This window comes from Neodiprion pinetum, chromosome 7, assembly GCF_021155775.2.
Source record: "Neodiprion pinetum isolate iyNeoPine1 chromosome 7, iyNeoPine1.2, whole genome shotgun sequence".
Classification (NCBI taxonomy): Eukaryota; Metazoa; Arthropoda; class Insecta; order Hymenoptera; family Diprionidae; genus Neodiprion; species Neodiprion pinetum.
Window position 1 is genome coordinate 9488051 of NC_060238.1, and position 27170 is coordinate 9515220.

At 37.9% G+C, this 27170-nt stretch overlaps 1 protein-coding gene across 1 annotated transcript in view; it reads right to left on the reverse strand.

The window, feature by feature from the left end:
- Nucleotides 1-27170, reverse strand: part of kl-2 (dynein heavy chain 2, axonemal kl-2) — a 1019064-nt gene that overhangs the window by 826223 nt on the left and 165671 nt on the right. Inside the window, exon 8 of the mRNA XM_069137782.1 lies at nt 26097-26239. Within this exon, the coding sequence (XP_068993883.1) occupies nt 26097-26239 (143 nt within the window). The remainder of the gene's footprint in view (nt 1-26096; nt 26240-27170) is intronic.

The following is a 27170-nucleotide window of genomic DNA, read 5'->3' on the forward strand; positions in this document are numbered from 1 at the left end:
CCAATTTTTTAAATTTACATTCTTTCAAATCGTGATATCGTTGGCGAGGGAATAGGAATATCGAAGGGATGGAATTTATTATGGAATTTACAGCTACTGTAACTGTTACAAGAGTGCCGCATTCACTACACGTTGTAACAGTCAAATAAGCCCGCTTAAATCATAACAAAATTGAATGTCAGTGAAGGTAAGGACTTGACCGTCGTAGCTATGCCCATAAGTTTTGTCCTCGCCATTCCTCGGTCTCACTCCCTCGACGGCAACTGATCCGGTAACACATGTCAAAACATAATATATATATTGTAACGTGGCATTTCGGTTAGGCCTGCCCGTTACAAGGTAGTCCCTGAACCTCGGGCGGAATCCAGGAATTAGGGTTTCGGAAATCGAGTCGCGAGATAATCATAGAGAACGCCAGAACTGGAGTCACGCATCCGGGCTTCGACAGGGACGAAATAGCGAATTACGAATAAGATATTGCAAGCTTTTGTTTTTCTTTTTTTTTTTTGAGTACACCGGCCACAAGCCAGCGACCAACTCCGACGCCGGAGATATTTCGAGGCAAGGCGAAACCGCGGAGATCTCGCGAGAAGAATACCGAGGCTGCGGAGGGGGAGACAACGCAGATCCCTGCAGCGCGGGAGTCCAAGGTGGAAGCGATTCCCGCTGGCGGCCGGCGCGCCGCAGCCTCCCCGCTCACCCCGCCTACACCTGACCCAGGCAACCGTGAGAGACCAGCTAGCGACGAGGGAGCACCACCCCGCCCAACCCCAGGACCCCGTAGGGCTGCGCGGAAGACGATCTCGCGATCTAGCGTTAAATTCTGCACCGTATAGCGAGGAGAGGTGCACGTCAAGTTGCGCAATCTCCAAAATCGATGACAGATCGATTGTTGCGCATTCTTAGGGTGATGACGTCACGGAGGGTTAGCGTGACGAGATCGGCGTTGCGGCCGATCGGCCATCGGAGATCACTCGAGTTCTGGCGACTAATCAGAGTAGTAGTGTTGCGATATAGATTCGGGTTGCGAGTGTGTTGGGCAGAAGTTAGTAATTGCGAGGGAGAATGGCCGCCAAGGATCACGAGGGAGTTGGCGAATTCGTGTCCTGGATGTGGAGCGGTAAGCGCTGCTAACCTTCTTGCGAGAGAATTTCGAGAGATAATTAATAAAGGCTTGCCGAGGAACAGATAGCCATTGAGGATTGGCGTTAACGACAGTACTCGAGATTCTTTAGCCGATACATCTGCTTGGTGACCGTAGCCTGAGTTGCGCGTAATGAAGTAGCGTTAATTTCGAGTGATCGAGGAGGTCGAGTCGAGTCACGGGTTGAGCCGAGACACTATTGTCTCGAATTTGAGTGTAACCGAATTCCGTTACACGGGGTCACGTCAACTTAGTCCGATACAGCCTCATTTCTCGTGTAGGTCGCGAGCAGTCTAACGGAGAGCGTTCGAATTCGCGACCGCGTCCCGCCGTCGCGGAGAAAGTCGAGCTCGGGTGCGTGTTAACCAGAATATTCTTTTGTAGAGGATAGTCGCGGGTGACGCGACGAGCCTCGTTTCCGTTTGGCCTTTGGTATAATCAGTTAGTAATAAGTTGGCGATCAGCGCCCGTAGGCATAAGCAGTTTTATTTCTTTTTCTTTTGTTTGATTTATTGCCGATCGCGGACAGCGTCGGCCGATAATTCGGTTCCGTTTCCGTCGAGGGGTTTAGTATTAATTTGGCGATTAGCGCCATTCTGTAGAGGACGATCGCGGGCAGCGTGTCGGGTCCTATTTTGTTGTTAGTTTGGAAGTTAGCGGTTATCATCAAGACGGCGACTAGCGCACGTAGGCCGGAAAGGTCTTCTAGATCTATTGATTTTTTTTTGTTGTTTGTTCTTTCTTTTTTTTTTGGTTATATCTAAGCCTCTGTATCTGGAATCGTGACGACGACGTTCGCAGTATTATTATTTTATTTTATTTTTGTATTATCGCTAGCTGAAAATATATTGTTTAATTTCAGTATTGCTTTGTAAAATAACGTGTTGGCGTACGTGTGTCGTATCTCTCTCTACTCGAAAGTTACCCCTCCCCTCTCCGCGGTACTGAGCTGCCGAGTATATGGTCGCGGTATAGCGCATTACCGATTTCGAGGCGTGTTGATCACGCCAGGCACCCAACAAATTTCGCCATATTATTTCAGGTCCAGGATACCTCGCGGACGCCGTTTTATTGTGCACGCGGTAAATTCTCGGTCATTTTCTCCGAGTGACCGAAGAGCGGTAAAAATCCACGTCACAATATATATATATATATATATATATATATTGTGACGTGGATTTTTCCCGCTCCTCGGTCACTCAGAGAAAATGACCGAGAACTTACCTCGTACACAATAAATCGGCGTCCACGATGTATCCTGGACCTAAAACAATATCGCGAAATTTGTTGGGCGCCTGGCGTGATTAACACGCCTCGAAATCGGTAATGCGAAATACCGCGACCATATACTCGATAGCTCAGTACCGCGGAGAGGGGAGGGGTAACTTTCGAGTAGAGAGAGATACGACACACGTACGCCAACACGTTATTTTACAAAGCAATAATGAAATTAAACAATATATTTTCAGCTAGCGATAATACAAAAATAAAATAAAATAACAATACTGCGAACGTCGTCGTCGCGATTCCAGATACAGAGGCTTAGATATAACCAAAAAAAAAAGAAACAACAAACAACAAAAAAAAAACAATAGATCTAGAAGACCTTTCCGGCCTACGTGCGCTAGTCGCCGTCTTAATAATACCCTAACTCGCAAAAACCAAAAACAAAATCGGACTCGATGCGCTGCCCGCGATCGTCCTCGACTACGACGCTAATCGTCACTTAATTATAAACCGCTAAACAAAAACGTAATCTAGATCATACTCGACGCGCTAATTGCAATCGTGATTAAATCTAGCTGATATCTTATTTCTACGGGCGCTAGTCGCCACCTTACTGATGCACAAGAATTCATAAACTAAATCAAAAAGACGTGACTCGACGCGCTAATCGCGACCGAATTAATAACTCTAGGAAGCTTTTCTGATCGTGCGAGTGTGTAGCGTATTATGACGCATCCGAGCTCCAGTCGTAGTCCCTATTTCCCTAAGGTTCACAACCCTTCCCGCTAAACCAAGCATCTACGCACGGTAACACGCGACCCCGCCGAGAGGTGACCCTTTTTACATACGCAGACTCGACGAGACCCCGTGCAGCGGAATTTGGCCGCACTCAATTTCGAACCGAAATTGTTCCCCACTCGAAACCGTGACTCTACGCGAGACTTTACAGGAATCCACTTGACTCTACGCGTTATCGCGAAAACTCAGGCTACGGCCATCATCAAGGAGATCGGCAAACGAATTTCGAGTACTACTCTAACTCAACAAGGGCTAGGCCAACCGGGTGCCGGTGCGCCGATCTACTTGCACTTGAAATGCGTTCGCAAAGAATTAATAGCGCTTACCGCTTCGCAACCACACCAAGAACTCGCCAACTCCTGTTTCGGCCATGGCACACACACTTCAAACAGGTTTTTTTTTTTTTTTTGAATTTCTACCCTACTCGACTGTCGCGAAATGTCGCCAGGACTCAAGTGACGAGTCCTGCAAATCGGAGCCGCAATTCGAACATGCCCCGAACATAGGCGCCATCCATAGTCAAAATTTTCCCGATCGAATTGGGGTTCTCGTTACGCAATTCTTACAATCTAGCGTATCGCTATCGTTGAATTCCGCTGTCGCGGGGTGTTGATTGGCTGGCCAGTCTCGGGTACCCCGTAGCTTGGCAGTGGCGTGGTGACGACTTCGCGAGGGTACCTGTCGTCAGTTGGGCGACGGAGGGGGGGGGGGCTACGGCTCGCCGGCCACCAACGGGAATCTCGTCCGCCTTGGATTCTCTCGCGGCAGAGCTCTCCGTTGACGCTCTCTCCGTAGCCTCGTGCGAGGCCCTCCTTTCGTCGCGATCCGCCGCGACTGCCATCCAGTAACGTCGTTCGGATTTGCTGCCGATCCCCTGTCTGAAGCCGCATTTACTCGCCACCCAAAAAAAAATAAACAAAAATCCTGAAAAGTCTTATTCGCTAAACCGGCGATGGTCCCCTCTTAGAGTCTCGGATGCGTGACTGTTGTCCTGGCGCTCTTTTTCGAAATGAGCCGCGTAGTCGAGGAAATAAAGCACTAAAAACGGCCCAACTGTCGATTTTTTGAGCAGTAAGACGGATTTTAATGCGGTTTTTTGCATTCGATTCGTAAGAGCGCCTACAAACTTTGTGAACTAAATTGATTAATTAATTTTTTGAAAATGCATTATGGCATTAATAATATGCATTTTGCAAGTGCACTTCCAAGAGACACTAAATAAAAAATTTGCAACTCGGTAAATATTAATGGAAATGAGTCCAGTTTTGCTACTCGGGGGTTTTTGTGCACTCATACTGTGCACAAAATAATTGTACATACATATTGTTTGTATACAAATATTTGAGTGTAGTGGTGTACTTAAATAACCGACAAGTTTATCCAGTGCCGAGAAATTATACATTTAAAATATTTACATCACGCGGAATTGTTATTGTTAGTGCTATTAAACTGATTTTGAATAGTAACAGACTGTTAAATTGATGTTATTGTTAACATTCTGAGAATTCACCAATCTTTATGTGAGTGTTTTACTTAATCTAGTAATTAATCGTACGTTATAAAAATAGGTTTAATCTACTGACGTATTTTTTTTAGTCCCTTCATAATTACTGGTCACTTATTTTATTATACGGATAAACACTTGAAAGCAGTTATTGTTTATACAAGTTGTATTGCAGAGGATTGAAAAAAAACCGTATTAATAGCTGTGTTCATCAAGACTAGCTTATTCAGCAGGTACTATGTTATAACGTAATTATTTTATATTATAATACGTATCAGATTTATTTCTTGCAAGGTGAATAAAATATTTACATATTTTGGTTTTCAGTTACGTTATTGTGAACAACAATATTTTCAGTTATTATTGTATTAACAAATTACACTTCAGATACATTCAATTTATTACGAAAAATAAATTAATAATGTAAGTAAACATTACATATAATTTGTATAAATCCTCTTGTTTTCTTTTGTTGATTTTGATTATATTTTTGTAGAATGAATGAACCGAGTTGCAAATTTTTTATTTAGTGTCTCTTGGAAGTGCACTTGCAAAATGCATATTATTAATGCCATAATGCATTTTCAAAAAATTAATTAATCAATTTAGTTCACAAAGTTTGTAGGCGCTCTTACGAAGCGAATGCAAAAAACCGCATTAAAATCCGTCTTACTGCTCAAAAAATCGACAGTCCATTGCTTTATTTCCTCGACTAGCGATCTGCTCCGCGTGCTCCCTAAGTTTATGGTCCGTCTAGAGTTCGGGGAGCTGTGTGGAACGCGCAGTAAAAATGCCACGTTACAATATATAATAAGGAAACTACGAAAAGGCAATAAGGGCAATTGAATAAATCAACGGACGAAACTGGACAAACAAGAGGCTATATCATACTCGGATCACTAGTGGTAAGTTTATATTATACATACATTTATATTACTTTTACACATATTATTCACATTTTATACAATCACGATTTTACCATATACACGATAGGAAATAATAGTTTAAATGATTTTATCAGCTGGTTATACGTTCTGTTTTATTTTTTCTTGTTCTTTTATCAAACGTTGGCACGGAGATGTGGCAAAGGTGATAGACAAAATTATTTATTATTTCAATTCATTTATGTGTATTGTAACGGAAGAAGGGCATTCCGTCACAACGTTAGAGCACGGAATTGTCGCGTTTGTCTTCAACCATAACTTGGTCTGGTTTTTGAATCGTGGTAATTCCAGTTTTATCAACTTTATAAATATCCTTGGCTTCAAACTTATCACGACCCAATACCTTGGCTACATTATCGTAGAAGTCGTCACATGTTAAAGCTTGTAGCTTGGAAGACTTGTAATTTCAATAAATCTATAGAAAAATCTGGATTTTTTCATGATGCGGAAAACCATTCGAATGTTACTATGCGGTTTATATCCCATTTCTCAGGTCCCTTTAGGTTGCATCTAACTGTTAATTTGAACAGTGATTTTCGAATTTGTTCAGATGACAGGCTGTAGTAAATATCTGCTTTCGGAATATATTTTACCATTTCTGATTCCCGCTCATCGGAGTAAACTAGTAACAGAAGTTAATGAATAATTATCAGCGGCTTTATTCTCTCTTTTGTATCTTATAATGACATGTGGCATAAGCTCAATTTTTTTGCAGCTGCACGTACAAATTCACCGCTCGTAACCTTTGAATAAGCTTCTGCATACGTTCAGCACTTGGTGGACGCTGCATTTTTCTTTCTTTCTTTTTTTTTTTTGAGGCATCCTAATACGGAAAAACTGCCAACTGCGTGTCGTTGTCACAGCCTAACTAGATGCTACATCGCCTGATTTTCTAGAGTCGTGAGGTGGTCACAAATCAGAGTGCAGTAAGAACAACAGCGGATCCTCTGGTATTATGTAAACGAAGGCAGCAGAGTATTTGTGGAACAGGTCAGTCGAGAAGAACCACATTCGATACACGACTATTCCGTCTGACGGAGACGTGAAGACATGGAGTCATCTGAAGAGTATCGTCCCATACAGAGACGATGTGCGCGTCACAAAGGAGGAGTATGTGAATCACTTCGCGAAACAAAAGGGTACCAGACTCTGGAAGCTCATCAAAAAATAGAAAGTAAAAGAGGTTACACTGAGGGGGGTAGGGGCGGTATAGGAGCACTCAAGGATATGACGATTGTATCCTTGACTAATTATGACAGAAATACCATTGTAAAAAATATTCCTAACATACCAGCCATGAAACGAGCAATAGATGCAACGATTAGCCACTGCGCGTCAACAGACAGGAATCCTCAATACGAGCAGTGCCCCACTAGACCAGACTCATGTTGTTTCTACAACAGAAGTGTGGCCATGGGAGAGAAGTCATGAAAGTCCGGAAAGTCATGAAAACATGTGACCAGAGCTCAACCCGAAATTAGTCGAAACTAGTAGCTGAAGCCTCTGTACGAACACCTGTTGACCAATGCTCTATCAGCCCGGTGTACCCGAGGCGCGACACAGAATGCTAACGAAAGCTTGCACTCCCTGATCTAGCGAAAATGCCCGAAAGAGATAATCATCTCCAAAAGGAGAATATAATTAGCAGTAGCAACCGCAGTTGCTGAGTTTAACATGGGAGCGCTCCATGTTCAAAAGGGCAAAAATGTCAGTAAGGCCTAAGAAGGTGGCAGATATTGCAAAAAAAGATGAGCCAGCAACAAGATGATAGAAGAAAGCGTAATGTCGAATGGAAAGCAACGACGGAGTCCAAGAAAGCCAGATGAACAGTGAAAATTGAAAAAACCTCTGCGGAGAAGGCTGAAACACAAGCAGAAGAGAGAACGTAAGGTGCCGGGGAATTCTAACGGTTTCTTCACAGGTCTAATTTGCGAGCAGTCAGCTCCAAAGTTAAATTCAGGTGCGTTATTGTACAGTAGACTCAAATAGGGGCTAGATACATATTAGTTGATCATTTTTATTTACTCAATATATTATTGAAATATTTGTCTAGCCCTAATGTAATGATTCCAGAATAAGATTATTGGATTTTTCTTTGCCTTCATATCCCGGAGTGAGTTCATTGAAAACGGAATGATTCTGGAGGAAAAAGCGGAGTGAAATGAGGTTTGACCTCAGAATAGACACGCAATAACCGATTCGATACAAACTGGGACCAGGGAATGAAATTGAAGATTAATTAAAACAGCGATAGACACTGACGAGCGACGCATGATTTATCGATATTATTACTTACATTCTCAGATGAATTTTGAACTCAATTCAAATAAATGGAATTGAAAAACAAATTACAAAATAATGAATTTTTTGTGCAGAAACTTCTTGGATAGATAGGTCGGTCAGGAACCAAATATTTTAGTCCAACGTTTCGGCCCTCGGTGTAGGCCCTCCTCAGGGACAACTTTTATTCTACATAAAAACAATACATAGTTTACCGATAATACATAATCGTAAATACACTGTAAAAATTAACCATAATGAAATACCCTCAACCTATTAACCAACAACTATGAAGGTAATACTGAACTATATTACTTTTATAAACATATACAAAGAATGATCTAGTAGCAGTTGAGGCATCACAAGCATCTCCCAAGTAATAATACTCGTAACGAACAATCGAGAAATTAAAAATAAAACAAAACCTAGAAATTAGTGATACACATAGTGAAATAGTAAAAATCAATAGACAATTACCTAAATTAGAGTCTGAGATAACATCGGTATTACCTATGAGAATGGCTAATAAGTTTTTGCACTCTCAAAAATCCAGAATTGAAACTAAGTTCCTTAGTGGATAGATTTACTGCTTTAACAAAACGTTGTGTTCAATATGATCACAATTTTGATTTTGATAATACGATCATTTTACATCAAGAACGTAATTATTATAAACGACTGTTTTAAAGATGTGTAATATTGTGAGCCATCGCGATTCTGTCAATCTACAAGATGTCGAAAAACTAAGTAACAGATATATTAGACTAATTACCGATTCTTCATCGAACTGATAAGTTACCGACGGATTCGATTATTGATATTGATCTTATAGTAGTTGCTCTATTCTATCTGGATCGTTTCTGACTTTTCTTCTCCCTGTCCCGCTCTTCTCACATCTGTTAGTCCGTAACGACCAGGGTTTCAATTCGTGGGTTTAAACTAATTTCTAATTATAAAATTATTGATGGGAAAGTGGGAGAGACGCCGAATTGAAGGCATCAGTAGCCGGCCTATTTAATTGTTGACAATTATGCTCTCCTTTTTGACTACGCTGATTCCTTATCATCTAATACATAAGAATATTCTGACGTTAGTGACTTTGTTTTACTTTTCATTTCTCAATGACCCGTTACGAGTATGATTACTTGGGAGATACTTGTGATGCCTCAACTACTACTAGGTCATTCTTTGTATATGTTTATAAAACCAATATATTTTAATATTACCTTCATAGTTATTGGTTGATGGGTTGAGGGTATTTCATTATGGTTAATTTCTACAGTGTATTTAAGATTTTTTATCATCGGTAAACTATGTATTGTTCTGATGTAGAATAAAAGTTGTCCCTGAGGAGGGCCCACACCGAGGCCAGCGCGACTACTGGATCCGGGGCTTCTGAATTCCCGCCGGTCGTAGGCGTTTCCCTCCGGTTCCTTCGTCGGCAGCACAGACGGTGTAGAATAGTCGGGCTCGGCAGTGATGACGGCAGCGTCGGCAACCTCAGAGAATTTTGCAGGGAAGACAATAGGCATCAGCAATTATACAAGAAACCTAAATTGAGCTCTGATCGTCGCCCGTGCAGCACGGCAGGACTCTTTCCTCGTTTGATGGATCTATTGGGTTCCGCCTGGAAGTAGAGGTGCGGGTCGATAACGGGGTGGAAAACCCGCCACTTCACAACATATACCTTCATACTCACTTATACTTCGCTATTCTACATACATTACGATCTGTATCACGGTTATTTTTTTCCAGGTTATTTTGTAACTGGTTGTGTTATTAGGTTATTTTGTCGGTAATCCCATATAGCACTGCCTGCGAACGGTACAGGATCTGGATGCTCCGCGACCAGGAATTGGCATACTCGAATACATTTCGTATTCGAATATTAAAATAATACCGAATACATGTCTGATGGATATTCATTTTTTTTTTAATAATTAATCCAACTTGATTCAGTATTCGTTCTGAGAATCAATATGCATCCAGTTGGATTCAGTATTCGTTCTGAAAATGAATAATGAATTCTACTGGACTCAGTATTCATTTCAAAATGAGTAACGAATCCTACTGGATTCGGTATTCGTTCCGAAAATAAATAATGAATTCTACTGGATTCAGTATACATTTCAATATGAATAATGAATTCTACTGGACTCAGTATTCATTTCAACACAAATAATGATCCAATTCGTTTCAGTATTTACTCCGTATTTGGATACCATCAAATTGAATAATCTGACAAAATTCACGGAAAACATGATTATTTTATTGAAACATTATCGTCCGATTAAATTATATTTACCCAAGGGAAATCGCGCTCTTAGTATCTAGTTACTGAAATTTTTCTGTTAATCTATATTGGAATACGGAATATTCTAAGGATTGGTAATGCAAATACATTAGTATCAAGGTACGATGTATACAGCTGTATCGAGCATTCATTTCTTTTAAGTTAATTGATATATTTGTAACTGATATCGATATTTAATGTAATTTCTTTTTCATTCCTATTATTTTTTATCCATCGGTATTTCCTTTTTTGCCACAATGAAATGAAATAAGGCAAATAATTTGCCTTTATTCATCACCCATATATTATAGCAACAATTAGTTATATATTTCGGATGTATGTTATAATATATTTCTTTTCTATGTGGGATCATATTCGAACTTCCGATTGACGCGCGACGTCATGTGGAACCCGTTGATTAATCAATCATTTGAGGACGTTGGTGATTTAATGCTATTTTTATGGTTCTAATGTACATTATTATTATACAATCTTTTTCAGTCAGGGGTTACAGGTAATGTCTAGTTTGGTGACTATTCCGAATTTTCATTTTTTTCAATTTTTTCTCCAGAAATTGTAGTACTAATAATGATAGTCAGGCCAAGGTTGCCAAAATAAACACTTATAGAAGAAACTTGCACACAAATTTTTTTCTCATAAACAAAATACGTATATTTTCATAAATAATCAGCATTCTTCTTTTGGCATATTCTGTCGATTTTACAAACTAATCGTACCTACAGTTCTTTCCTTTCGTGAAGAATCACAAATGAACATCAACAATGCACTTAACAAAATAATCGCTAAAGAGATCGTACAATTACATTTTTTACAAAACTAATAGTCGCAAAATTAAATAAACGCTTTACGTTTATTTATCAAGTAACGAGTATACAGATTTTGCCCATCTCTGTTACTCAAGCTAATCACTGTAGTCCAGGAGAATAAAATTAAGTTCTATTCTGGAATAACGTTGGTTAGCCGATTTTTTATAGGTTCATTAGAGACGGACGAACATATTTTCACTCACCCCCCAAACAGATAGGTCCGGGTTTGTCCGTAACGATTGTTTAAGCTTTTGAGATCCCACATTTTGTTAAATAACGTCTTTGTTATGGGTCATACACAAAAACTGTTCAAACAAAAGTTGTTCGTCTCATCATTCTCGATAAAACAAGCTGTTGTAAGATCAATTTCCATTATTTGTTTAGTTGCAAAATGCCAAATGCCGTGGAAAAAAAATTTACATTTCTTGTTATAAATTGATGAATAAACAACGTGTGGCTTTGAAACTCATGGTACAGGTGATATGAAGTGTCTTCAAAATTATCGTGCAAGGCTTTTTTGGCTGTGTTATATAGTTGAGCAACAATCCGCGACAAGCCAAAATCCGTATATCGTCTGCCCTTTCTTATGTGATTGGCCCACGGGTTGCCAAAAAATCATGGAGTCAGTTCGTTACTAGTACTTTCCATAAATGAAAGAAAAAAAAATTTTTATACTCAAAAATCACAATTTATGGGTGACTTGAAATTTTTTGCTCTTAAACAAATAGAGATATCTCCGAGAATATTCATATTATTGTAAATATTATGATGGATTATACTTGCCCTTCATTTGATGAGTCACTCTATCTAATAAAAAAGTTTCGAAGAAATGAACAGGTACGAAAAGATTATAATAACAATAGTATAAAAAAGTTTATAATAACAATAGTATACGCATGAAGTTGGCGGTGGGGTGAGATGCCGAAAACAAAACAAAAAGCATCTAGCAAACAAAACTTCCTTTGACAGCTGTCATCGGCTGTTTATGACAGTCTTTGACAAATATCTTTATATCTTTATCTGTTTCTGACACGCAAAAAATGAACATGCAAACGAAAATTATCGAGATCATCTCGACGGGAATTGTCTTTTTCGCGCGCTGGCGTATTGTGTATACGGCACTCAAGATCGACACGCAGAGGTGAGACTGAGTATCGTTTCAAATATAGTGGATAATTGGTCTACATTTGCGGGTTTTATTACAGGTAATGAGTCAAACGGTGCTGCGATTAGGTCACCTGGTGATTACAAATCACATGTGAATAAGAATGGAATTTACGGGGGAGAAGCAGAATTAGCTGCAGCTGCGGACATTTTTAAGATATGTTTAATCGTGTATCGTGAAGAACAAATTTATCCACACCGAATCGGATCCCAAAATGAAACACAATTCTCGTTACTCTTCACCGGCGACGGAGACAGTGGACACTTTGATGTCTTGCAGAACCAAAATAAAATTCAGATAGTGATTAATAAGTATCAAAAGTAACAAGCAAATGATAGTAAATCTAAATATATCACCAAACAGTCAAAAGAACAGCCAGGATTTACGATGACAATGGAGAAAGGAGGAGTTTCAAGCAGCAGACAAGGCGATGAAGATGGTGGATGGTCGGAAGTATCACAAAAGAAAGAGGAAAATAAAATTGTAAGTGCGAAGAACCAAATAAGCCATAGAATAATATCCAACAAATATTCGTATAACCAGGCAAGAGGACGACCAGGATCTATGTTGACCACAAGAGAAAGAGAGGTGTTTTGCGGAGTGAACAGGAACACAAATATAGAGAAAAAAATAATATAAAGAAGGTGATTTTGGAGAATAACAGGCAGAGCGGTAGCAAAAATAATTCAGCAAGTCAAGGAAATAGATCGATATTAATGGAGAAGGAACACCAATTTTCAACCAACGAACAGAAGCTTAAATTGATGAAAAAAAGAAAAGTAAGCACAGAAGGAATCGAACTGGACAGCAAGAGACAACGAGTAGATGTAACGACACACGAAAAAGAAGTGTATCAACGACTTGTGAGCAAAAATAACGTATCTGAAATTCATGTTTGTGACGAAATATTAAGTGACAGTGATACGTTGACATCGATGGAGAAAGAACTGTCTGTATTCAGCCAAACAATAGAAGATAGCAAAGACAGGTTGGAATTAGACAGACACAGAGAACGAGTGGAAGCAATGAACAGTGAATCAATCATTGCTGAGCATCGTTACAACGGGGATGTTGAAAAAGGCATTTTCAAAACTGTGGAGCAACTAGACATGGGTGAAATGAACGTAAAATGTAAACATTGCAATGCAGAAAGGTTCAAATATGAAACAGGAAGGGTGGCAAATAATTGCTGTCATGGAGGAAAAATAACATTACCACCATTAACGGAATATCCTGATGTACTTCAACGTCTGCGAGAAGGGAATGACGAAGTATCAAGACACTTCAGACAACATATACAATTATATAATGACGCGTTTGCGTTTGCATCATTCAATTGTACCGTGGCAGATCTGGGGAATCCAGGACCATATGTGATGAAAATAATCGGGGATGTGAGTTACAAAATATCTACAAGTTTAAAGACCGCAAACAATAACCGACCAAGATATGGACAAATTTACATCTACGACGTACAAACTCAGCTAGCGCTGAGAGAAAATGACGCAAGAAGAGCAAATCTGTTAGAAATTATTGGTAGACTGATAATAGATATCAATCCTTATGCAGCAAATTTTAAAACAACGTACGAGCGATTTGTTAAAGGAGAAAGCCTGGTGAGATTAAACTTTATTGCACTCAAGGAAGACGATAGACGGCGGTACAATGCGCTGACTTGTGGTGAGCTAGCAGCTCTGATCGTTTCAGATGACGGGGCAGTATCTGAAAATATAGAAGTACAAGTATTTCCAAAACAAGACCGTGCAGTTGGATATGTGCCGAAATATTCGCATCACGTTGATCCAATGACTTTTCCATTACTATTTCCGAGCGGTGATTTAGGATGGAGCTATAATATGAAACACGTAGGAACAAACAAGAAAATCTCTCCTGTTCAATACTATGGACATCGATTGAACGCAGAAAATCAAGTTGACCGAAACCCGATTCCGACTAAGCGTTAGGTACAGCGCAGAAAATCAAACCGACCGAAACCCGATTTCGACTAATAAAGCGTCACCCCGCCTCGAACCTACAAAATGGAGACCAGCTGCACAAAATAATGATTGCAGGAAAGCAATTTTTGAACCACAATTTCATGTAATCTTTGTGTTATTCCGATATAGAAAATCTATTTTACTTTTCTTTGTCTTTCACTTAATTAGGTTTATTCCTTCATAAAGCAAGTATAGGTTAACCTACGCCTGGACGTTAACCTACGTCAAGGAGGTACAAAAATCTTTAAAAACTTGATCAGCCGTAGCTTCTGCATTAATAACCCAGATGGGAGCTGATAAAGAAGAAAAGGTTTGTTTTATCAACCAATCCTCACGAACCTCATGAATAGTTCTGAGGAGCTCTAAATAAATCTTCGATTCTTCCTCACGAGAACGGGAACTGACTCGGGCGAAAGAAGTTTCTGGGGAAATTCGCAAATAAACAATTGAATCTACTCTGAGCTCAGACGAGCGAAGGCGAAGATCGAAATTTTTCATCAATCAATGAGATTCGAAGTCAACTTCGAACTAAATTTAAAGTGAAAAATGTTAAGTAAATTTAGTTGAAAAAAAAAGGATTGATATCAATTATTTGTACTTATAAACCAGACGCAGTAGACTCTATATCTCTATACGTAGATATACGTAAAAAAATCTGAAAATAATGACTATAGCAAAATAAGTCGCCGAATGCAATTGGGGTTGCATGGCATCGGGAGTTTTGTACATGTGAGTGGATTTGTTTACGAAAATAATCTGAGCAGACCTGCATAGGGAGCCAATAGCAATGTCGGGTTGATCGGAAACAACCGATCAACAGTTGCAGACCTGTCATCAAATCAACATCAATGAATTCACCTGTCTCATAGACAATGCATAAGGGAATAGTGAGGCTCCAAGCGCCGAACAACGAGGCGCGTAGCGCCGAGGTGGGGCTGGCGCGCGAAGCGCGCAGGGGCGAAGCCCCTAGTAATTTGAAAAAAAAAACATGTATATCTTGATTAGAACCGGAGATTACGGTGTTGAAGTATTATTTTTTTTTATTGTTGTAGTAATTAATATTGAGGGGGAAAAAAATATCAGCTATCTCTCAACACCCCAAGGCATCACCGTGAATTTTTTCAGATCTTTAGGTGCGTTGTATCTAGTAAAAAAAAAGTGCCGTTAGTGGGAGGAATGAAGCCGGGTGGCGTGGTGGGGGGCTCGAGGCTTCGCGCGCTCAACTGTTCTCACCGCTCAATTAACAAATCAATAACTCCGTTAATAATTATCGTACATTTTTTTTTTTTAAACTACGTGATTTTTTTCTCAAAAATTCGAATCTGTAATTAGACTTTTAATATTTTTAATATTTTTTTTCTTTTGGATTTTAGTCATATCCTCAGAAAATATTGCTATAAATAACTTTAGATATATAATATCTGTGAATTTTAAGATGGAATTAAATAAAAAAAAACTTAATTACAGTGGTGTGAGTATATATTAGGGTGATTCAAAAAATCATTATATTATTCGAAAAAAAGTGGTCGTGAAAAAACGATTTGAAATGACGAAAAAATAATACCTGCACGCGGAAAAATTTTTTACTCAAGATTTAGAGGTAGCGCAAGTCGATTTTATGAATGAGTTTCCGAGAAATATCTCATGAAATACTGAATTATGTTAAATTTAACAGGATAGCATTTTTGATAAAAATAAATCAATCTATAAAAAAAGTATCTTGTGGTTTTTTCGTAAAATATATATTTACACTGGCAATTATGATCTCATCTAAATTTTACGGAAACAAACCTTAAATAAATACATAAAATCGACTTGCGCCACCTCTAAATCTTGAGTAAAAAGAAAAAAAAATATCAAAAATATTAAAAATCTAATTACAGATTCGAATTGTTGAGAAAAAAATTATATAGTTTAAAAAAAAAATGTACGATAATTATTAACGGAGTTATTAATTTTTTAATTGAGCGGTGAGAACAGCTGGGCGTGCGAAGCCTCGAGCCCCCCACCACGCCGCCCGACATCATTCCTCCCACTAACGGCGCTTTTTTTTTACTAGATACAACGCATCTAAAGATCTGAAAAAATTCACGGTGATGCCTTGGGGTGTTGAGAGATAGCTGATATTTTTTCCCCCTCAATGTTAATTACAACAACAATAAACAAAATAACACTTAAACACCGTTATCTCCGGTTCGAATCAAGATATACATGTTTTTTTTTTTTAATGACTCGTCAAATGAAGGGCAAGTACAATCCATCATAATATTTACAATAATATGAATATTCTCGGAGATATCTCTATTTGTTTAAGAGCAAAAAATTTCAAGTCGCCCATAAATTGTGATTTTTGAGTATAAAAATTTTTTTTTCTTTCATTTATGGAAAGTACTAGTAACGAACTGACTCCATGATTTTTTGGCAACCCGTGGGCCAATCACATAAAAAAGGGCAGACGATATACGGATTTTGGCTTGTCGCGGATTGTTGCTCAACTATACCGGGACAATCTCTTGAAACTATACATACAATGCGCATGCGCGAGTTTTATCGGCTGCACGGGCAGGCTGGCCACTCCGAGTTTCAGCTATCAAACTCTGTTTCTGGCGTCGATGTAGTTCATACGAATTTTTAAGGTCAGAATCTTAAACAGTCGAGATAGTGACTCGAAAAGTTGATGCTAATGCTCTTTGAAAATTGGCTTTATTCGACTGAAACGAGAAATCTGTTTAAATCTTGGGTGCTCGGAAGAAACGCAGCAGGTTGGTGGGAACACTTTATTTGATCACTTTTATTATTTTGTATATTAGAAATAACAATGAAATTTTTTTCTGTCAACAGGTGATACGGCCAAAATAATTGCATCTCTAATATTTACTGTTATCTGCCTATTCAATTTATCACACGTACAAAGATCATCGCCACTTTGAAGCAACTAAGCGACTTTCTCACTCTCTTGTGATTTCAGGCGGTAATATCGAATTTTATTACTTTTGAAAATGGGACATTAAACCGAGTGTTCAAGAAATTTAAATATCACACTATCTGTAACAGAACTGTGAATCTTTTTTTTCTCGAAAATAGTTCAACAAAATTTACAAATAGTCGATAGTCAATGTATTTTTAATGATGTTTTAATGATGTTCAATTAAATAAATGAAGGAAACCTAATACTAAAATTGAAAATTCAAGTAATATTAGATTCATTAAAATAATTTCTGTATTTCATGTTAGTGCAGTTCGAAACAAAAAAAATCTAATCGGAAGCGTAGAACTCAGGAACGTAGATCACATCCTGTGACACAAGTTGAAAATCAACTTTCTGAAAATGCGCCTTAACGTCACAATTACCTTCAAGGACAATCATGTTTTAGAGTAATGTCAGAACATTATTACGAAGATATTGACTTATCGGATTCATGATTGTGCCCCTTGTTCCATCAAAATAAATGAATATCTAATTTTTAACGAAGTTCATGAAGATTTTTTTCCAAATAATGTAATCCGATACAATATCTTGTTCATAGTCCTCCGAACATCACCTTGTAACAAGGATATTTGGAAAGAGTCCCTTTGTTGCAGGAACCATTATAAAATTCTTGGTTTTCAATTCGTGCTACTGAATAACTTCTGCGTTTCAGGTTCCATTTCCAATCTCAAAATGAGATTTTATTTGCTCCAGACAATGCTAATATGAAATGCAGAAATAATTGCGCTAAATGGAGATTCACAAGCTTTCAGTCTTAGCGTAGGACCCTATAAAGAGTGTGAAATTGAATTTGGTATTAAGTTATCGTGCAACAAGTTAGCCAGATGACACCGTCAACTAGAATTAAATTTAAAGACATTTTTAACTGAAGTTATTTAACAATTCTAGATTTAGATTGATTCAGATTGCCTAGCAAAATTCAACCCCACAATCTAATTGAGGACTTGAAAAACTATTCATCTGAATTTATTGCCAAAGAGAGTAAAAGTAAGCTTCAAAATAAGATACCAAATTAAATGGCATAAAGTTTAAAAAACAATGCTGGTCAATAACAATGCTTGAATTACAATGGTGCACAGAATGATTCCTCGGTAGAACGAATTGGCAGCAATGGTTAAGTAACAAACTTATCGCTATTGGCTCGATCAAAGTAAAATGATGGGATATTCAGCCATTATCATCTGTAGTATATCCCGCTCTTCAATTTTGCCTCAACTGATGTTAAGAAGGTGGCGATGGCCTGATGAAATTCACTCTGGCACCTGATGTGTGACGGAACAACCAGGTTCGATGGTTATAATGATTGCACCGCTCGAGAAACCAGGATCCTTGCCACCTAAACGTTTTGACCATCAGGTAAGGCATAATTTTCCTCGTGTTAATCAAAATTTAAACTTTGAGCCTGCTGAAAAAAAAACTAATTTTATCATTGAATCCATGTTAAAATATTGTAATAGTCAAAGATCACGTAATTAGAAATTTACCTAGATGCTTCCATGCCTGACAAATTTAGTCCCGCTTTCACAATGAATTATTTCGTACCTGAAAATATTACAAGCTATTATTATCAGACTGGAACTTTTGGTATTTTTGGATACAATTAATTTCCAATAAAATGCACAAAACATAAATCGTTAATGAGACGCATTTTTAATCTTATGTAAATAAAGAATCTGTTCACAATAAACATTGTTTTTACTCACCTACCTCTGTTTGTCCAGACTCCCACTTGTTAATGACATTTCACATTGAATTTCAGATTTTTTCTTTCAATAAATAACATCCAATTTCTGTATCATTTGATATTTGCGTCGGTTGAATATTTTCCGATATCGACCACGGTATTGCTGAACGATAGTATTCTTAGACAATTCGGACTATGTAAAAATAAACAGCAACATAACCTCCATCCGCGGTTTTATGCACGAGAGATTTACAGCTCTTGAGTCTTGTCTCATTTTTGTGTACGTTGGTCCTCTGCTCAGCAGACGAAAACATCGCCGCGGGGCGATTTCACCGACCAATGAGATTGAATTATTTGGCGCATGCGCATCGTATGTATAGTTTCAAGAGATTTTCCCAGTATAACACAGTCAAAAAAGCCTTGCACGATAATTTTGAAGACACTTCATATTACCTGTACCATGAGTTTCAAAGCCACACGTTGTTTATTCATCAATTTATAACAAGAAATGTAAATTTTTTTTGCTACGGCATTTGGCATTTCTCAACTAAACAAATAATGGAAATTGATCTCACAACAGCTTGTTTTATCGAGAATGATGAGACGAACAACTTTTGTTTGAACAATTTTCGTGTATGACCCATAACAAAGACGTTATTTAACAAAATGTGGGATCTCAAAAGTTTAAACAATCGTTACGGACAAACCCGGACCTATCTGTTTGGGGGGTGAGTGAAAATATGTTCGTCCGTCTCTAATCAACTTATAAAAAAATGGGCTAACCTACGTTATTCCAGAATAGAAGTCAGTCAGTTTCATAGCTTATTCTTCTGGACTACTGGGCAATGTTTGCTGAGCGTTATATACTGCTAATACTCGTTGTTCAAAGTTTTTATCATTTAATCTATTGTACTGTCGCAAATAATTATTGTTGCATAAGAAAATAAGCGTTCTACGGGTGCAGATGATGGAAGTGGTGTGTTGTAATGCAGAAATAATTGGTTCATGTGCGGGTATCCGTTAAGCACCGATAATTGATCGGTGCATGGATCTTTCAGATAACGCAAAACTTCCATTTCAGCATCCGACGATTCAAATACCACGTTATTGTGTCGAAGATATTAGAATTATTACCAAGATCAAACAAATCGTCCTCTGATTCAGGTACGTTGCTTAGGGTAGGATTCGTTGCCTTAATTAAACTTTTCGCAGTCTCCATTACCGCTTGTCGGAGTAATTGTTGAGCGTCGTTACCTAACCGTCTATCCATTTAGACTTGAATTGTGGAAGAAGAACGGTTACAATAACAGCGTTCCGTCCATTGCGCTCAGTTATAAGAAATCGGAAAATCGACTAATAACACTATCAACAAGCAGTGGCGTAGCTAGGAGGACAAGGGCCCTGGTGCATAGGGAAAGAATCGGGCCCTTTTCCTCCCCTCTTTCCGCGTAGTTTAAACTTATATTGGCCTTCAAAATTATTGATAAGAATAAGAATAGGAAATAGTGAGTTGAACCTACCCCTAGTAGGCTAAATTCATACGTCGTCTCTATTAGAATCTCCATGTGTTTAATAGAAGAAAAAGGGAATAAATAAACAACGACGCACATGACAATATAGAATATTTATCATACAGATGAGATTAATTAAGGGAAAAAACGATTTTTAACAGAATTCGCCGCCCAATTTACAATCTCTTGCGCGCTTTAATTTTTGCGAATTCGTCTATAATTTCACTCAAATCCAAGTTTGATGCCGCCTCATTTTCTATTGCAATTAACGATAAATGTCGGAGGCGATCTTTTCCAATGCTGTTTCTTAAATAATTTTTCATAATCTTCAGTTTACTGAAAGATCTTTCTGCTGCAGCGGAAGTAACGGGAATTGTATGAAACAGAAGCATCGCTGTATACACTTCTGTAAGGTCACATTCGAGCACACCAAATTTCGTTACAATTTCTTTGCAAAGCTGGCGAACAGACCACGTCTTCATCAATTGAGGGAGGATCAGATAATAAACATCAAGAAATGGGAGCGAAAAATTGGGTCCAATTATATATCAATATTTCTTCTGAAACTGATCACACATCTGGAGTAAAATCGTTTCATTCCAGTTAAGCAAATTTTTTGGGATCAGGAAGTTGAACGATTTACAAACTGCACTCATACCAATAAAACGCGCATTTAACTGATTGATTATTATGTCGAGTACATTGTTCTTCCTTCACACTTCTTCCTGGTTTTCAAATCGGTGATCAGAAGCCAATTCATCGAAATGCTCTTTAGTTTTTCTCCGTCGCTTTTCTGGAAAGGTAGGATCGATATCGTATTTTCTCGCGGTTTCGGTAGCCTTGGATTTGAAGGACTCGAAGTCATTTCGATACTTTTCCAATTTATCCGTTGTTTCGTCCAAAGCCTTACTTGCCTCATCCAAAACGATATCACGTTTTTGCAAAATTTTGGAAACATAATTGATGTTGTTCAATACGCTGTGCATGGATTTACAAAGACATACAAACTTAAAATTCAGCATTTTCGATATTATAATTTCTGCTTCACTACGTTCATCTCAATTGGAACTCTTCAGCGTTATTTCGGACAATGCTTCAATGATATCGAAAAAACGAAGTTTGACTGCAGTTATTGTGTTTACCCTGCTGGACCATCTTGTCGGATTCAATTTTTTCAAAGTAAGTTCTGATTCACCGGTGAATTTCGATAAAAGGTCCCAGCGCTTAATGCTGTTTCCAAAAAAGTTAAACAGGTCTTGAATTGTTGCAAAAAACTTCTGAATTTCGACGGAACCTCGAACGGCATCATTAACTACCAAATTTAAATTATGCCTGGCGCAATGTACGTACTCTGCGTTCGGCTGAATATCTTTAACTTGTTCTTGTACTCCGTTATACGCACCACTCATTACACTGGCCCCATCGTAACCTTGCCCAACACACTTTTTAAAATCAAGACCCTTTTCGAAGAACAACGTGGTAACTTGATTTACCAAATCCGCGGCGCTGTGTTTAGTGACTGCGTGGAAACCTAGAAATACTTCTCTTACTTCAATATTGATTGGTTGTCCATTTTCCGATCTTGATATCACTGCATATCTTACGACGATGCTTAGTTGATCCTCAATTTTTTTTTTTTTTTTTAATTTTTTTTTAAATTTAAAAAAAATTTTTTTTTTTCCAAAGCTGAGGTTAGAGGGCCCCCTGAGCTCCAGGGCCCTGGTGCACTGCACCACCTGGCCCTATGATAGCTACGCCACTGTCAACAAGGCCCTTGAGAATTGGTTTGCAGAATTGATTTGCATCAAAATTAATCTACCTGTCAGATAACCGTAGAAACAATATGTTTCTCCCTGTAACTTATCAATGGTTTTAGCAATGGGTCACAGACATATAAGATATTCCTCAATGTATTTATAATCCGATTTCCTCAGAGGTATTTTATTTTCGATCACGTTGTTAAGGTTATCGATTTGATCACGAAGGATTACAATTTGTTCCAATGAAGAAAACAATGAATTCCAGCGTTACTACCGGCCGAGATAATGCTTTCCCCTAATTTTCGTGATTACCTCTCGTTGCTTTCGTGACCGCAACATCTTCCAAAGAGCATTGCGTCACGACATGGTGTGATCATGCTGTTTATGAAAGGGACGCGTCTGTTTGATTGTCTTTATTACGTCCGTTGTTGCTGTAACAAGTTCATAGTATGACTGGCGCAGCGAAGATGTCGTGGAAGACGAAGTTCAGACTCTCCCTCGTATACAACAATATTAGCATCTGTCTCCGTTGGAGCCTCTTCGTCTTCTTCGTTCGTTCCATCGTCTGAAATATCCTGAACTGTTACTAATACTCCGAATTCTCGAAAAGCCTTCACAAAATTGGACCCGTTATCTGTGACTGTAGCTACAATCTTTTTAGTATCGAGGCCAAAAGACGCATGTGTCGTTTTTAACAATTCGGCGATCTTATCGTAGCTATGAGTTTCAGAGAATCGCTGGCTTGCTATCGCTACTGATTTTCGAACAAACTTGTATGGATCAATCTACAATAAATAAATAGCCCATGATACTAATAATGACAATATTACTCCCAGATAGTAGATACATATAAGTAATAAGTAGATAACTATAAGTTTAATTTCCTTCGTGTATTTAAAAAAATTTCACTCAATTAATTTCACTTAATTTAATTTCCTTTGTGTACTTAAAATTTTCACTTAATCAATTTCACTTGATAATAATTTCAAATTGTACTGATCCTTACTCAATTACAGTGGTCATTATATTTTGCATATTGCAAAATACAAGATATTACAACATCTTACCTAGTGAGCTGATACTCCAAGGAATGAACGAGTACTGGAGGACCATACGTCAGCCGTGGTACAAACATATTGCACCCATTGCATTACCTATCTTGGTTCGGATAATGTCCATTTTTTCGGTGAATAGCTCGTCAACACGGCGTACCAATGTGCGTCTTGACATATTTTTGAGCGGTGTATTATCGGCAGTTCGTATATCTAAGTCGTCGATAAAATTGCGAAAATATGGTAGTTCAACTGCAAGAAATGGTCATTTACTTTCCAATACAAATGTCGCTACACCTAATTCATATTTCTTATGTGAAAATGTGCATGTTCCTCTTCGGCGTTGTTTCATTATTCCACGATCTTCCAATCTTCGGTGCTTGATCGATTCTTTGTGGTCATTGTATTCCGCTGGATATACTCTTTTATGTGCTTTCTACGAACAATACAGCAAATGTATAATAAATGATTCATCTACAACGAGTACAATCTCGGATTCAAAAAAAAAAAAATTAAAGATGAAAGTGAAAATAACTGGATTACTTTAAAATGTTTTACAAAATTCGACGATGATTCCAATGGTTCTTTGATTATCTTTCGGTCGGTACACAATTTACACACTGCCGAAACATTTTGTTTAGATGAATCCTTGGATATAATTTCGAAAAAGTGGCCATCTAAATATGCCTTCGTTGCACACTGTTTATTCAAATCCGTTTCTGCATTAAATGCTCCAGGTACTTCGTCGACGGTATCTGACTCAATACTACATTGAGACAACTGTCCGTTAATGTCAACGTCATCGTTACGTTCACTGCTCTCAATAATTTCACCGGTACTTATATTCGCAACATTATCCGTTGGAAAGCTTGAAGTCCAGAGACTAAATTCACATCGTCGTAGCCTCAGCTAAACTGAAGATTCAAACGATTTCGAGAGCAAGTGTAACCCAGGGAAAGAATCATAATTTACGCTGACGCTCTCGAATGAATGTCATGATTTCAAAGCTTCAATAAGCTGATGGTAGAAATCGGACATTATATCGTGCGAGAAAGAGACATTCTGTACTTATGTATTTGTTTTTCTACAGGCTCATGTGGCTCGGAAAGTTACTAGATACATTCCTAACGAGTAGCGAATTTCGTTTTATTTCTCGATAAAAAACTGAATAAGTCATAATATAATATGATATAATATATGTAAGTAGTTATTACTAGTTATGAGTAGTATAATATAACTAGTACTCATCTCATAAGGAATATAGTTAAATCAGACGACATTGGAAATTTATTTAATTAAATATATATTTCAGTAGATAATAAACATCAGCTTTTGTTCATTTTTACAGAATATTCAATTTAATGATATCGGAATACGGAATGAATACTAAATCGAGTTGGATTTATTACTTATGTTGACATGAATACTGAATTCAGTTGGATCACAGTAGATTCACATACAGATCCATTCTCAGATTCTATGTGCTTAAAGAAGTATTTCTCGATCGATGATAGAAGAGAAAACAGAAATTTCGAATACTACGTTCCGCTGTTATTGTTTACAATGGTCCTACAGATTCGTAGCCAGCTGGTGGGCGTGCAACGAACTATGCTAAAATAATCACAAGCCTTAGCATTGAGGGGATAAGGCAGCCGGACCACCTATTAAGGCCGAAGCACACAAAACTCCAGAAGCCATAAGCAGAATGCAGAAAGTTATTGCGCATGCGCTATGGCTTTGATAGAACCGATAGCGCATGCGCAATAACTTTCTGCATTCTGCTTATGGCTCCTGGAATTTTATGTGCTTCCAACCTTGGTCTTACCCATGCTCTGAAACTATATATTGTCATGTTCCCGTCATTAAAAGATGCCATCTTACGGTCGACATAGAAAACAAAGTAAACCTTATCGAATAGTGATGTGTGAAATTGATTGGCGAAACAGAATAGCAACGACAAGACTCTCCGTCAATAACAATCGACTGTTAACAAAGGTCATTTTTTACCTCTCTCAGGTAACATGCCAACTGAAAGTAAGACAGGAAACCAGACCTGATACAGATGTGAATTCATCCCAGAATGCTCATATCTCCTCTACCCACGTGCTACCAAATTAATTTACAATGCTTTCGCTTTATCCATAGCTGTTTCCGCAACATTCGTGTAAAAAGTAACTGCGGTACGCAAAGTCGGACAATTTTTTTACTATTTTTATTCCTATTTAAAAAAACTTGCTAAGGAACAATCCCGATACAACTGATATCCCGTATCAGGAGATTAGCTTATGTTTTTTACGGACGATCTGCAATACCAAGTATAGTCCGCTCCCGTAATAGTGCCACTCCCAATAGTGCCGCTTCTGCTTATTCTCGGTTGAACGTAACCCCTACCACGGGCTCACTTCGGGTTTCATATTCGTCTCTCTCAATAGTGCCGAACGCTGGCTCAATGAAATAGTGTACAATTCTCTGCTATAAATTCAAAGTATTGTCATTATTTTTTTAATAATGTTATTTCGTCACAAAGTTCATAATATAGTAACAATATCATTAAAAAAATTTTCATAAATTTCGATTATTATCATCAAAATAATAATTGATTTTATTCACAGATATAGAGATTATATACATTTGATGATTTTGCTATATCAATGTGTATTTTTAACACATTTTGTAGAATAAAGTGTGTGAAATGTGTGTTCAGTTGTCTCAAAATAACGAAATTTAGAAAACGAAATTGGATTTAGAAAATCGAAATAATCCATTTTTATATGATAAGAAAAACGAATATAAATATACACGAGTAGTCACAGTTTACCAGGCGTGGCGGCACTATTATGAGAACGGACTGTATTTGGCGAATCTTAAAATTATATTGCGATAAACATGCATCTGAATTATTCTTCATAATTAATACGTACATCGGCAGCGTCGGTGCAGCAATCTTTGATAAAGGTATCTATATACTCGGAGTTCCAAGTTAGTTTTTGAAGGCCTGGGTTGATTTTTCTATCAAGTAATCGAATCAGTTCTCGAAACAGATTTCGTTCTTCTAATGATAAAGCTGAAATAAAATGGACAGTCGTTAACAAACATTTTTGAGCGTAATTTCGACTACGTTGAAACTTTGATGATCTTATTTTCCACTAAAGGATTGGCAAATGAAACATGAAAAATAATCCACCCATCAGTTCCTTGTCTATTTATTTCACAATAAATTCAATAATTACATTCACACTTCCATTCACACAACACACAAATTGACTTATAGTTATAAAGTATAATAAAGCATCAAAAATTTCAAAATATTTGGAATATATAGCGGAGAATTGTTTTTTACCTAAGAATGAATATACTTGAATAAAAGACTTAGCTTTTCAGAAAAGGTGTCGCAGTTGAGTCGGTCACGTTCGTTTTCTATTTGAAATTCCCAACAGGGTTCCGCTGTATTATTAAGATTTGTTTGAAGAATAAATAGGACAAGAACAATGAGCTGTACAATTCCTTCATTTCGCTTGGCCAAGCGCTTCAATGAATGTTAACAGATGGACGTTTGATGACCTACTACCCAGCTGACCATAGTCGTGGCTCAGCTAAACCTGACCTTCTTCATTTGTGAACACATTCGTATATACTCTTACAAAACTGAGTAGTATTTTTACTATTATTTTACCATTATTTAATCACGTAAAATCTAAACGCTTTGTGTTCCGTAGTTTTAATGAAGAATTTTAATTATCCTTAGTATGGTAGTTTGAATGACTTGAAATGAGCTATGACAGCCTCTTTCAGCGCGTGGTTGCATCATCACCGTTGCCCGTTATCATAGATGTATTGTAACGGGCACGGCTTATCTTGAGGCCAGAGCCTATGAGATAAACCCGTTATCATGTGTTCTTTGTCGAATGTCGATGAAATAACAGATAAATAAGGAACCTCCTCTAAAAGGTAAAAGCAGGATCAGCTTGTCAGACCCAAAAAAAAACCGGACAGTC